Source organism: Triticum aestivum, chromosome 6D (assembly GCF_018294505.1).
Source record: "Triticum aestivum cultivar Chinese Spring chromosome 6D, IWGSC CS RefSeq v2.1, whole genome shotgun sequence".
Taxonomy (NCBI): Eukaryota; Viridiplantae; Streptophyta; class Magnoliopsida; order Poales; family Poaceae; genus Triticum; species Triticum aestivum.
In genome coordinates, this window is record NC_057811.1 from 322,548,555 (window position 1) to 322,562,799 (window position 14,245).

At 52.7% G+C, this 14,245-nt stretch overlaps 2 protein-coding genes across 2 annotated transcripts; both read right to left on the reverse strand.

The window, feature by feature from the left end:
• Positions 1-3,094: 3,094 nt before the first annotated feature.
• On the reverse strand, positions 3,095-7,279 carry LOC123144879 (phenylalanine ammonia-lyase). Its single transcript, XM_044564130.1, has 2 exons — positions 6,713-7,279; positions 3,095-5,093 (listed from the first exon to the last, which is right to left on the reverse strand). The coding sequence occupies exons 1-2, from the start codon at positions 7,108-7,110 to the stop codon at positions 3,347-3,349; spliced, it is 2,145 nt and encodes a 714-aa protein (XP_044420065.1). The 5' UTR covers positions 7,111-7,279; the 3' UTR covers positions 3,095-3,346.
• Positions 7,280-10,904: 3,625 nt separating this feature from the next.
• LOC123141544 (phenylalanine ammonia-lyase-like) lies at positions 10,905-13,284 on the reverse strand. Its single transcript, XM_044560655.1, has one exon. The coding sequence runs from the start codon at positions 13,225-13,227 to the stop codon at positions 11,089-11,091; it is 2,139 nt and encodes a 712-aa protein (XP_044416590.1). The 5' UTR covers positions 13,228-13,284; the 3' UTR covers positions 10,905-11,088.
• Between the last annotated feature and the right edge of the window lie 961 nt (positions 13,285-14,245).

Genomic DNA, 14,245 nt, shown 5'->3' on the forward strand with positions numbered 1-14,245 from the left:
TATTAACTGGAAACCGTAATACATGTGTGAATACATAGACCACAACATGTCCCTAGTAAGCCTCTAGTTGACTAGCTCGTTGATCAATAGATGGTTATGGTTTCCTGACCATGGACATTGGATGTCATTGATAACGGGATCACATCATTAGGAGAATGATGTGATGGACAAGACCCAATCCTAAGCATAGCACAAGATCGTGTAGTTCGTTTGCTAGAGCTTTTCTAATGTCAAGTATCATTTCCTTAGACCATGAGATTGTGCAACTCCCGGATACCGTAGAATGCTTTGGGTGTACCAAACGTCACAACGTAACTGGGTGGCTATAAAGGTGCACTACAGGTATCTCCGAAAGTGTCTGTTGGGTTGGCACGAATCGAGACTGGGATTTGTCACTCCGTATGACGGAGAGGTATCTCTGGGCCCACTCGGTAATGCATCATCATAATGAGCTCAATGTGACTAAGGAGTTAGCCACGGGATCATGCGTTACGGTACGAGTAAAGTGACTTGCGGGTAACGAGATTGAACAAGGTATTGGGATATCGACGATCGAATCTCGGGCAAGTAACGTACCGATTGACAAAGGGAATTGTATACGGGATTGATTGAATCCTCGACATCGTGGTTCATCCGATGAGATCATCGTGGAACATGTGGGAGCCAACATGGGTATCCAGATCCCGCTGTTGGTTATTGACCGGAGAGTCGTCTCGGTCATGTCTGCATGTCTCCCGAACCCGTAAGGTCTACACACTTAAGGTTCGGTGACGCTAGAGTTGTAGAGATATTAGTATGCGGTTAACCGAAAGTTGTTCGGAGTCCCGGATGAGATCCCGGACGTCACGAGGAGTTCCGGAATGGTCCGGAGGTAAAGATTTATATATGGGAAGTCCTATTTTGGCCACCGGAAAATGTTCGGGATTTTTCGGTATTGTACCGGGAAGGTTCTAGAAGGTTCCGAAGTGGGGCCCACCTGCATGGGGGACCCACATGAACGTAGGTCCCTGGTCAAGGCGCACCAAGATCCCACCTTAGAAGGAATAAGATCATATCCCGAAGGGATAAGATCAAGATCCCTAAAAAGGGGGATAACAATCGGTGGGGAAGGGAAATGATGGGATTTCTTTCCCCCACCTTTGCCAACGCCCCAATGGACTTGGAGGGCAAGAAACCAGCCCCCCCACCCCTATATATAGTGGGGAGGCGCATGGGAGCAGCACCCCAAGCCCTGGCGCCTCCCTCCCTCCCGTGACACCTCTTCCTCCCCGCTTGCGCTTGGCGAAGCCCTGCCGGGATCCCGCTACTTCCACCACCATGCCGTCGTGCTGCTGGATCTCCATCAACTTCTCCTCCCCCCTTGCTGGATCAAGAAGGAGGAGACGTCCCCGCTCCGTACGTGTGTTGAACGCGGAGGTGCCGTCCGTTCGGCGCTAGGATCATCGGTGATTTGGATCATGACGAGTACGACTCCATCAACCCCGTTCTCTTGAACGCTTCCGCGCGCGATCTACAAGGGTATGTAGATGCACTCCCCTCTCTCTCGTTGCTAGATGACTCCATAGATTGATCTTGGTGATACGTAGAAAATTTTAAATTTCTGCTACGTTCCCTAACAGAGTGTTGCTTTGTGCGCCGGAGAGGGGGGGAATGAGAGCTGTGGCATCCACCGGCGGGGAGGTCGCCTTTTATAGCCGCTGCATGCCGGGCAACGCGTGGCGGCAGAGGGCGGGACGCGCGTCGCGGCGCCTTCACTGCGCCGTCCGTGAGGCATCAATGGAGGCTGACCGGCGCGGCAGCGCGGCATTGATTCCCGCGGAAACCGAGGCGATGAGGGCGACGAAGCGGCGTCTCGCTGACTTGGCGGGCACATCTTTGTTCGCGCCAAAATCGCTCTCTCCGGCGCCCCCGGGCGTCCTCCAGCGCGCCGGGTTCGGCCTGGGTACGCCGGCGCCAGTTTCGGCCCAAACCGACAAAAAACAGGCTCCTGAAGGCGCGACTGGGCCGATTTTTGAGCGTCGGCGTGAAAAATTCATCTTAGAGGATCTGTTAAGGGCACGGCTGGAGATGCTCTCACAATAGCACATAGTAGCCGCAGCCGTTGCCGCCGGATGGACTGCCTCATAGCGTTCGCCGGCAATGATGAAGAAGAGGAGTGTCGCACAACCTTCCAATTAGACCGAGCAAACCCCTGGTGCATTGCGCCGGATCCTCTTTGATTCGGCAAATTTCGGCACTGACGAGCAGCACCGCGTGTACATATTCGTCATGGCCTCATGGGCTAATTAATGACAAGCTCTACCGTTCATCGCCCGTGGAGCGCGTCAATATAAACATCTCTTATCAACGACGATCAAATGGATCAGCAGTACGAACAAAGTTTTTCGGATGTGATGTGATTGCATTTGGCTGTTTAGCATGCGTAGCAATCTTTGGTGCTGCAAGCAAGAGGGCCTACTGCTTGGCTGCATCGAGATATTAGCTGTCATATAGTACTCCTAACCGTTGCGAACGATTGCTCATCAGCTGTACATCAAATGGGTGGTGGTGCTGGTGCAAACGAACAAGGCACGTTGACGCCTGAACTAATTCAAATCATTTTTCTTCCCGCCCACGGAACTTTTGCGCTCCTGAAGATGAGCCATCACATCACATGGCTCATCTTCTCTGAACGTGAAATCTTCCCTGTTTAAAGTAGATCATCTACCAGGTAGGAGTGTTGTCTTTTCTCTTCAAATCAAAGGTCTAACTAAATGCTGGTGGACAGTAGGACGCCACTGATCAACATTCAACAAGAAAAATCACTCTAATTCAGTGGAGCCAACAGCGAAGTTGTTCTCTGAACTCGTTTTCTGAAAGTCTGAATTCGCACGTAACCTAGGATAGTTGTTCAACGGATTGGCCACGGGCCACCAGCAGCTGCAGCTATTTCAACTGAACACATGGGCACGTCTCTTGCACTGGGGGACAGAGAGGCACCGACAGTTCGAAAAGGGTACGTGACAAGATCAAGGAACGAAACCCACTCTTCAACCCACAATGCTAAACTGCCAGTGTCCAACATTAATTAAGAAACAAAGGAGATAACATGGTGTATTTTGAAACAAAGTAATGTACTTAAGCTCCCATCATACAAGTTACAACAACACAAGTTTGAGAAGCTGCCTGCCTCGCCTGCTCATGGCATGGCGGCAGCGAGAAAAAACAACAGTAACATCAACTTAACTAAGTACAATGAACGTAGATATACCAGGAACCTCCCGCTTCACAGTCTTGAACACTTCTATATTCACTTTGTGTGTACGTGTTTTCTTTTCCTTTGGTGTTACCTTCTCTCGTCGACTGCTCAGCAGAGCGGCAGGGGCTCGCCGTTCCACTCCTTGAGGCACTCGAGCAGCGGGTCGATGTGCTTGCGCTCGTTCATGGCCACCAGCACCTTGTTCAGCTCCTCCCCGGGCGACCGTGTCTTCTCGCCGGTCAGGTACTCGGTGCCGCACACCTCGCGCACGAACTGGTAGAGCGGGTAGGAGCGGCAGTCCTTGATCCGGTTCGGAGCCAGCGGCGTGCCGTTCTCCACGGACGCGCGCGCGGCCTCCACCTCCTTGGGCAGCGCCGCGCGGATGTTCTGCTCGAACTCCGCCACCTTGGCGAAGATGGAGGTCTCCAGGGCGCGCTCGCCGTCGCCGTTGGCCAGCGCGTGCTCCACCAGCACCGCCCGCAGCTTCTGCATCAGCGGGTAGTTGGGGCTGCACGGGTCGTCCGCGTACGCGAACACCGCCTCGCGGTCGATCGCGGTCAGCAGATCCTTCTCGCAGAAGCGGGCGATGTGGAGGCCGCCCATGTTGTTCATGCTCAGGGTCTTCTTGGCCACCTGCATCACGCAGTTCCTCACCGCTGTCTTCATGTTCTCCTCAATGTGGCGAAGATCAATGGCCTGGCACAGGGCGACCAGGAACGTGGAGGACATGATCTTCAAGATGTCAATAGCCTCGGCGGTCTTCCTGGATGAGATCAGACCAAGTGAGTTCACATCCTGGTTGTGCTGCTCCGCGCTCTGGACATGGTTAGTCACCGGGTTGCCCAAGAACTGCAGCTCAGAGCAGTATGAGGCCATGGCGATCTCGGCGCCCTTGAAACCATAGTCCAAGCTCGGGTTGCGTCCACCGGACAGGTTGGATGGCAGGCCATTGTTGTAGAAGTCGTTCACCAGCTCCGAGAACTGCGCGAACATCAGCTTGCCAATAGCAGCAATGGCGAGGCGGGTGTTGTCCATGGAGACACCGATGGGGGTGCCTTGGAAGTTGCCACCGTGGATGGCCTTGCCACGGGAGACGTCGATGAGCGGGTTGTCGTTGACGGAGTTGATCTCACGCTCAATCGACTTGGTGGCAAAGCGAATAACTTCGATTTGTGGGCCAAGCCACTGAGGCGAAGTGCGGAGGGCATACCGGTCCTGCTTCGGCTTCATCAACGGGTCGAGCTCGCCAAGCTTCTTTGCCTGCTTCATGTATGAGCTTCCCTCCAAAATGTGCTCCATGATTGCAGCCGCTTCTATCTGTCCAGGGTGGTGCTTCAGCTTGTGGGTCAAGTGGTCAGTGAACTCCGGCTTGCCGTTCATCACCTCGCAGAACACGGCAGACAAGACCTCGGCAAGCACGGAAAGAACATTTGCCTCAAAGAGCACGGTCGATGCAAGACCAGAGCCCACAGCCGTGCCGTTCACCATGGCAAGGCCTTCCTTGGGCTGCAGCTCAAAGAACCCGTGCTCGATCCCGGCGATCTTGAATGCCTCGGCAGCAGTCACCTTGCTGCCATCAGGGGCCACCGCAACAGAGTTCTGTCGGCCGGTGATGAGGCCGGCAATGTAGGACAGCGGCACAAGGTCACCGGATGCGGTGATGGTGCCCCGGAGCGGCAAGCACGGCGTGACATTGGCATTGAGCAGCTTGGTGATAGCCTCGAGGATCTCGAAGCGGATGCCGGAGTAACCCTGCAGGAGGGTGTTGATGCGGACGAGCATAGCCGCGCGTGTCGCCTCGGCGGGCAGAACGTGTCCGTCCGTGCCAGTTCCGAAGGCACCGGCGTTAAGGAACCTGTCAAACAGAGGGAAGCAAACCGGTCAATTTCCTGTAGTGTCATTGCCGACTCTGCACTTGGCGCAAAACTTATGTTGCTGCTGGTAACAAAAATGGCACGATCAAGAAATGGTCGTATGATTCGTTATGCTTGTTCCTTGTCTTTTTCCCGTCGTGTACAGCACTAGACTGCTAGTGCAAGGCAGTTAAGTGTTGTGCCGAGTCTTCCCAAAAAAAAAGTGTTGTTCCGAGTCTGGAATAAGTTATTGTTGCTTAATATTTTTCTTTTTCTGAAAATTGTTGCTCAGTCCATGCTCCCCATGGCAAGGTGCACCAAGTGAGTCAGATGTGCGCGTCTTTTCGGCACGTATAGCGATAGGTATACAGAGTGGCCGTCGGTGGAAATAAAATACAACTTTAGTAGTACTAGTCTGTGCCCATGCTTGCCACTTGACCACTCCCACGTTCTACTGGACGTATTAAAATTCAACTAGCGTGCATAATAAAAAAGACACCAAGACATGGTTTGGACTTTGGAGCCTTATCTAGAAAAGTCTTGAGAAGCTTCCCAACCATGACTCACCCGACGAGAGCTGGAGCAGAGCTGCAAGTACAACAACGCCTCACCTAACCTCGCTTGCGTGCGACGTTGGCGCGCCCCCGTTCCCCGAACCAGCCACTCCCACCCACGTCCTCTACGTGTGATTGATAAAACTACGCGGTGCACAGGACTTTGTCCGTCCGTCCGCATGCATGACAGACACGGCTCCAGCCAGCCCAGCTAACCCACCACCAACCGGTCGCCGAACAAAAAGCTTTCGTTCGTTCGTTGCTCCGGTGGAGTCAAAATTGACATCCAACCCGAGCCCCCTGGCTGTCGGTGAAGAAGGGAATGATGGTTGATCTTCTTTTTACTTGCCGCGAAAAGAGATAGGCGAGTAATGGTGGACCACGGCGGCGAGAGCCCCACACAGCAACCCTGGGGTGGGCGGGCTCTCCGTGCCTACCGAGCTGTCGCTGCCACTTTGTTTCGTGGAGTGATTAGGCGGGCACGCCCATCGCCCGCGATTAAGATGGCCAACTGAACACAGCAGTGCTGCCTGCTGCGACTAAGATGTGTCAAGTGCTCTAGATCCTGAACAGATCTGGTGGTGTGGTGCAGGTTCACCGAACTGCTCGTGCTACTTGGCTCATTGGCTGTCATCATTGGTTCAAGTGATCGTGTTGCTACTTCAGTATGGAAACAGAGTATACTACTAGGGAATAACTGAGGTCTGCACAAAGTAAATTATACTATACTCTTATTGAATTTATTCAAATTCTAGAGTAAAACGATAATTCGTACAGCGAGCGGTGCCTAATTTAGGAGAAGTTTCAGTTAGTTGATGGGTAGTAGTACCACCAACGACCTAGCTAATACCAACTCCCCGAAACCCCAAATGAAAAGAATCCTTTTGGGCTTGGGAATCCCGTGTGCACGACGAAACAGGGCACATGCGCGCGCATCCAGCGCAATCTAAACCGTTTAATCTGCTCCTTAGTGTCATATTAACACGTCTTAATGGCTCGAAGCACTAAAAAAATGAATCGAGCAGAAGAAAAAAAAAACAGGTTTTGGGTCTGCAACCGATCCTGACCTGATGAGCTCTCTCTGGAGCGCGCCGCCCTCCTTGGTCCGGCGGTGGGAGGTGGCCCCGAAGCCGGTGGTGACGCCGTAGCTGTCGGTGCCGTTCATCATGCTGGTCATGACCCAGTCGCTGCTCTCCTTGACGCGGCCGCGGGCGGACTCGTCGAGCGCGACCCTGGCGACGCCGGCGCCGGCGGCCACGGCGGCCACCTGCGCGATCCCGAGGGAGGCGCCCTCGATGGTCACCAGCGGCTCGCGGAACTGCGCCACCATCTTCTTCACCTCCTCGAGGTGGCTCCCGGTGAGCTCCTCGGCGGTCTTCACCCAGTTTAGGGGGTCGGCGCGGGGGGCCGACATACAGAGCCCCTCGCCGTTGAGGGAGCCGACGAGGCCGGTCTCGCACTCCATTGCAGGTTACACAACAGATGGAACAAAAACAATGCAGGGAGAGGTACAAGCACGACAGATGTGGGGGGAGCTACCACTGCTAGTACTTAATCGCGTACGTTTATAGATAGATGGATGGATGGATGGAAGAAGAGCTTGAGGCGAAACCGGAAGCTAAGCTCTTCTTGGAGAATGGCGGAGGGGGGAGGGGGCGCTTAAATAGCGCGGGGGCGGCGGGTGGGGGGTTGTTGGGCTCACTGTTTTCCTCGGGTTGGTTGCTGGAGAGCTGACTCTCTGGGCTGGGATCGCCCTTGGATGGACCTGCCATGCCAACCATGCGCCGATGCGCGCCACGACGGCCGGCCGGGTCGTCGCCCGCCCCGCCCCGCGCGTGGGCGTGGCCGCCTCGCTGCCGTCCAACCGCGGGCCACGATGGAGGCTGCGGCGCGGGGCCCGCCCCGGCGCCCGGGACGGAACGGAGCTGCGCCGTGCGTGGTGGGTGGCCTGTGGTGGTCTGGGTTTGGTGGGGTTGGTGGCTCGGCTCGCGTGTGGACGTGGGCTTCTGCCCAGGCACTCACGGTCGGTCGCTGGGTCGGTCAGTTGGTCCGGTCGCCCCGGCCCGTGCGTCCGTCTCTACCCTACAATTTACACGTGAAGGTGAAGCCGGTCGGAGATCTCGAGAGAACCGGCCGACGCGCTGCAGTGCAAAGCCTGACTGAAAAGGGCTAAACACAACGGGATGAAGCGACGGATCTTTCTCTCTGCAGTTCTCAGAGTCTGAACCGTCAAGTACAGACCCAAGACGACTTCTTCAGTCCGTCGCTTCTGGTTATGTCGAGCAAAGCCAAATCAGAGTCTGAACTGTCTAAGTACAGACCCAAGACGAGTTCAGTTCAGGCAGTCGCTTCCGGTTATGTCGAGCAAAGCCAAATCGGGCAGTTAGGCTTTCGCATCGCATGGTTGCTGCAGAAGGGCTCAAAACGAGCTAGTAGTACTGAAAACGAAGCTGTTGTGTCAAGCTGCCGCATTTGATTCCTGCTGCTGCCAACAACAAGAGGGCGTGCAAGGAAAGCAAAGGCGATTCAGAGCTCAGGGCATGTACTACTGCTTTTCTTCCCCATGATCCTAAGTTCCTAACCACGTGATAGAATATCGTGACATGCATTTTGGAAAAGCTTTTGTGCATACAAAGTTCTGATATACAATGATTAATTGCTTCTGTTCACGAGACCATCACAAAAACGCAGTTGAATCATGAAGATTCCATGTTACTCCCTTTTGAAATGGACAAATATTTTAAGGGAGGGGAGCCGGTTCAGGGCAGGTACAGATGCATCATCATCCATGTAATGCACAAATTTGTTATTTTTGCCCTGTTGAAGAACAATGTGCATTTTTCATTCAGAGCCGGGATTTTATTTATGTTTATTATGGTTGGTACCAACGAACCCTCATGGTGACCAGCTCAGCAAACCCGCCAGGTAAACTCAACGTGCTTGGCGACTAAGCTTGGAGGAAACAGGTTAACAATTGCTATCTGGTCCCCCACATTAAGTTTGATCAGATCGTATCATTGCATACTGCATACATATCTCTTGCACCAAGCTCTCCTGTTTCAAGAAAACATCTTTAATCCTGCAGGCAGGAAGCCCCGACGTGCCTTCTTCAGATCAGAACCTGATGGACTGCTGACAACTTCAACATCAATTGGAAACATATACAGTACCACTCTACTATTTGTGAATTGAAGAAGTCTGCTGAAAGGGTCGGAAGAACAGGACCGAACGGACACCAGGCCCTAGCTGTAACAGACCATACGAGAAAAATACGTATAAACATACATGAGATGAGGGCGACTACTGACTGCTTCGGCATCGTGAGGGGATGTTATGTATAGTAATGGAGACTTGTCCATCACATGGAGTGTGTAGGGGAAATGCTAATTGTCCTTTTGTTAAATAGGAGCAAGACTGGACACATAATGCTGACTGAACCACATAGAATGCTGAAAGTACTACAAGTGGAGGAAAAGATGAAGCGACCAGTTACGAAATACAAAACGCTACCTGCCCAGCAACTCCCGCACATTAAAAATCTGCTGCTTCATTTTGCTGCTTACACCGGACTCAAAGTGAATTTATTCCAAATCCACTATGATATCTATAAATAGTCCTGCAGCAAAGACGAATGCTCTTTCTACTCTAATTGGGTGTAAGATTGAGTCCTTGCCTCATACTTATCTTGGCCTTCCTCTCAGCTTCACCAAGCCCAGGATTGAAGACTATGTCCCCAGGATAAAAAGTATTGAAAACAGATTACTCAGTTGTTCAACTCTCCTATCTTCAGGAGACAAGCTCACCCTGATCAAGTCTGTCCTCGCCAGCATGTGCTCTCTGTTGATCCCCAAAATAGTGGTAAAAAATCAACATCTACTCAAACAATGATTTTGGAGAAAATTTGGTACTATAGAGACAGGAGATGCCTTAATCTCATGGGAGAAAGTTTGTAAACCCCAAGATCATAGGGTTCTAGGTGTTCTGGATATTGAAACTCATAATCAAGCACTTTTTATGAAGTTTCTCCACAAATTTTTCAACAAAGAAGACATTCCATGGGTCAACATCATCTGGAAAACTCATTACCATGACTCATTGCCAGGGATAAGATGGTTAGCTCTTTTTGGTGGAGATCAGTCGTTAAACTTTTACCCAAATTCAAGCAATATGCTATTTGTAAGGCAGGCAGAGGGGACACCACCTTATTTTGGTCAGATAACTAGTCTGGGCAACCACTTCTTCTCACTTACCCTGAATTGCACTCCTTTGCTATAAACAGAGACATCTCACTGTCAAAGATCCTTTAGCATGCATATACCAGTCAACATTTTCATAGAGCATTATCTCTGCAGGCTTATCAACAATTCAACTCCTTGAATGACCTTATTGGCAATAGAGAGGAAAATGATACACAAGACAGATGGACTTATTCATGGATCTCCACACATTATCCATCCATGAAAATGTACAAAGCAATCATTGGGGCAAACAATTCTCACAGTATATTTAATCAACTATGGAGCACCTCATGCAGACTTAGACACAAGATATTTTCTGGATGCTATTACATGATAGGGTGAACACAAGGAATCTGTTACAACGTAAAAGCATGTATCTGGAAGATTGCAATTGTGTTCTTTGCTCACACAAAACCGAGGAAACACTTATACATCTATTCTGGAATTGCCCATTTGCACTCAAACGTTGGGATTTTCTTATACCTGACAAATAAAGAGTGATATCAACCTATGATGAAATCACCCTATCTCTGTCTCATCTTCCAAAAGAAATTGCTTTGGATATCATTATCATGGGATGTTGGAGTATATGGTCAGTGAGGAATGACAAAATATTTAGATCAACAACACCTCATATGAACACATTGAAGTATTACCTCAAACAAGGCATGTGGGCAGCGGAGCTCAGAGCAAAGCATAACAAGAAAGAAAGGATCAGAACCTAGATAGCTCAGTACCTGTAATATGAACATTTTAGCTATTATGTTTCCTAATGAAAATACCACAAAACGATTGTTCTATGGTTTCGACTAAAAAAATGCTACCTGGGTTATACTCCTTTCGTTCCAAAATAAGTGTTTTAATTTTGTAGTCACTTTAGTATAAAGTTGTACTAAGGTTAAGACACTTCTTTTGGGATGGAGGGCGTAGTACTTTTCATTGTCCTACTTGAAAGCTCTTAAACCATATAGAATGCTGAAAGTACCACGTAATATAATTCGCGATACTTCAAAAATTACAGTCAAATTTGTTTCAGCAGCCTAAAAGGCCTCAAGGTAAATATTTTTATTGCAGTTTGCATACAAGAAACATGAAAGAGAAAAAAATATTATGCTTCGCTAAATGTATCACTATTCACTTGTCGTTGGAAATCTGAGAAACCACCTTCTCCATGTCCTCTTATCTTCTGCTTGTATGTTCTCAGTTTAGCAGATGGGCAGGGGTTCGCCGTTCCACTCCTTGAGGCACTCAAGCAGTGCATCGATGTGCTTGCCTTGGTTCATGGCCACGAACACCTTGTTAAGCTCCTCGCCGGGTGATAGTGTCTTCTCGCCGGTTAGGTATACAGTTCCGAGCTCCTCACGCACAAACCGGTAGAGGGGGTATGAGCAGCACTCAGTGATTCTGTTGGGCATTTCAGCCGTGCCGCTCTCTACGGCAGCACGTGCAGCCTCAATCGCCGGGGGCAGCGTCTTGCGTAGCTCCTCCTCAAATAAGGCAACCTTTGCGAACACGGAGGTCTCCGCATCAAACTCGGCCATGCCATTGGAGAGGGCGCGCTCCACAAGCACACCACGTAGCTTCTTCATCAGTGGATAGTTAGGGCTGCAAGGGTCGTCGGCGTAGGCAAACACTGCCTCTCGCTCAATCTCCTGTAGCAGGTCTTTTTCGCAAAAGCGCGCTACGTGAAGGCCGCTGGTGGAATTGGTGCTTAGTGTCTTCTTTGCCACCGTCAACACACAACTTTTGACGGCGCTCTTGACATTCTCCTCAATGTGGCGCAGGTCAATAGCCTGGCAGAGGGCAACCAAGAAAGTCGAGGACATGAGCTTGAGGATTTCAATGGCCTCTGCAGTCTTCCTGAAGGAGATAAGACCAAGAGAGTTGACGTCCTGGTTGTGCTGCTCAGCGCTCTGGACGTGATTGGTCACCGGGTTTCCCAAGAATTGCAGCTCCGAGCAGTAAGAGGCCATGGCGATCTCGGCACCCTTGAACCCGTAGTCCAAGCTTGGGTTGTGCCCACCGGATAGGTTTGATGGTAGACCATTATTGTAAAGGTCGTTGACAAGCTCGGAGAACTGAGCGAACATGAGCTTGCCAATTGCCGCTATTGCGAGGCGGGTATTGTCCATGGACACGCCAATAGGTGTCCCCTGGAAGTTTCCACCGTGTATCGCCTTGCCACGGGAGACATCAATGAGTGGGTTGTCGTTGACGGAATTGATCTCACGCTCAATTGACTTGGTGGCAGCACGGATAACTTCGATTTGTGGTCCAAGCCACTGCGGGGATGTCCGGAGCGCGTACCGGTCTTGCTTTGGCTTCATCAGTGGGTCGAGATCGCCAAGCTTCTTTGCAAGCTTCATGTAGGAACTTCCCTCCAAGATATGCTCCATGATAGCAGCTGCCTCTATTTGTCCTGGATGGTGCTTCAGCTTGTGGGTATGGTGATCGGTGAATTCCGGTTTGCCGTTCATGACCTCACAGAACACGGCAGAAATGACCTCCGCGAGGAGAGCAAGAATATTTGCCTCAAAGAGCACGGTGGACGCCAGAGCAGAGCCCACAGCTGTGCCATTCACCATGGCGAGACCTTCCTTTGGTTGTAGCTCGAAGAAGCCGCCATGGATGCCTGCTATCTTGAACGCCTCAGCGGCGTTCACCTTCGTGCCATCTGGTCCAATCGCCACGGAGTTCTCGCGGCCGGTGATCAGTCCAGCGATGTAGGAGAGCGGAACCAGGTCACCGGACGCGGTGATGGTGCCCCGAAGGGGCAGGCACGGCATGACATTGGCATTGAGCAACTTGGCAACCGCCTCGAGGATCTCGAACCGGATCCCAGAGTACCCTTGAAGGAGGGTGTTGATGCGAACGAGCATGGCTGCACGCGTGGTCGCAGCCGGCAGAACATGAGCGTCGGAGCCGGTGCCGAACGCACCAGCGTTGAGGAACCTGATGAGCTCTCTTTGGAGAGCGCCGCCCTGCTTGGTCCTCCGGTGGGACGTTGCACCGAAACCGGTGGTGACGCCGTAGCTGTCGGTGCCGTTCATCATGCTGTTCATGACCCAGTCGCTGCTGGCCTTCACGCGCGCACGGGCAGACTCGTCGAGCTCCACCACCACCTCGCCGGCAGCTGCCACGGCCGCGACCTTGGCGATGCTCAGGCTTGCGCCCTCGATGGTCACCACGGGCTTGCGGTAGTCTGCCACCATCCTCTTCACTTCGTCCAAGTGGCTACCCGTCAGCTCCTCGGCGGCCTTCCCCCAGTTAAGCGGGTCGGCATGCTGGATTGCCATGCACACGCTGTTGCCGTTGGCAGCAACCTCGCCATTCTCGTACTCCATCTCACTTGTGGGAGTCAATTGCAAGAAACCACCATATTTGTGGCTAGGTTTGCAGAAAACCACCAACTCGTTAATCCGTTGCAAAAACCACAGCAAAATCACTTAAGTCGTTGCAAAAAGCACTGATCGGGTGATTTAGCCCGTTTGATCGCTTTCTGACAGATATGACCGAGTTGTAAGGTGCTGACTTGGCAACCAAATATCATACACACCCCTGTATCTAAAAATGAAAAGCAATCAAACCCCTCCTCCCAATCCCCGTGCGTTGCTCCATCTGCTCCCACCGGCTCCCGTCGCCGCGCCGCCCCCACTGGCTCCCGTCGCCGCCGGAGGCTGGTTGGCGCAGGTGGGTTGCGAGGCGCCCCTCAGGCGGACGAGGCGGATGCAGGGCCGGCCCGAGGTCGATGACGCCCGCCAGATCTGACGGTTTTCTGCGGCGGCGGAGCTCGATCCGGCGGCGGACAGCTGAAGAGCGGCGAGGCAGTGAGGATTTGGGGGCGGATTGTGCAGCGTGCTCCGGCGGCACGACCTGTAGAAGTGAGAGAGAGAAGGTCTCGGGAGGAAAGGACGGGCGGCGTCCTGAGCATGTCTGCCGGTGGCGGGACCAGTGGTTGCCGGCGGCGGGGCCCCTGAGCAGCGCATGCAGCAGCTCGCGTTCTTGCCGCCGGGGGCCTCTGTCAGTCAAGACCACCAGGGCCTCCACCGGCCAAGACCACCAGCTGCCGTGGGCCTCCGCCGGCCAAGACCACCAGCCGCCGCGGGCCGCCGCCAGCACCTCGCCCCGTCGCCCCGTCTCCTTCTCCAACTCCGCTCAGCAGCAGGTCCTTGCCGGAGTGCATCGTAGCTAGCCTCCCGACGGCGGCTCCCGGTGCCGGAGATGGGCAAGGCGACGGCCTGGACGCCGGGCGACAACCTCGAGCCCGAGCTCAGGGATGGCCTGCTGCGCGTGGGGTGAGGCGGCCAAGGGCCTGATTGCTTTTTCCGACGCCGACGAGGGCGCCGCCGTGCCTACCGGACA

What these genes read in the sequence shown, in the direction of transcription:
- LOC123144879 (XM_044564130.1), bottom strand. Translation starts at nt 7,110, where the DNA reads ATGGAGTGCGAGACCGGCCTCGTCGGCTCCCTCAACGGCGAGGGGCTC. An exon ending in CTCCAGAGAGAGCTCATCAG is followed by an intron (nt 5,094 to 6,712) that starts GTCAGGATCGGT and finishes TCTGTTTGACAG; the next exon opens with GTTCCTTAACGCCGGTGCCT.
- LOC123141544 (XM_044560655.1), bottom strand. Translation starts at nt 13,227, where the DNA reads ATGGAGTACGAGAATGGCGAGGTTGCTGCCAACGGCAACAGCGTGTGC.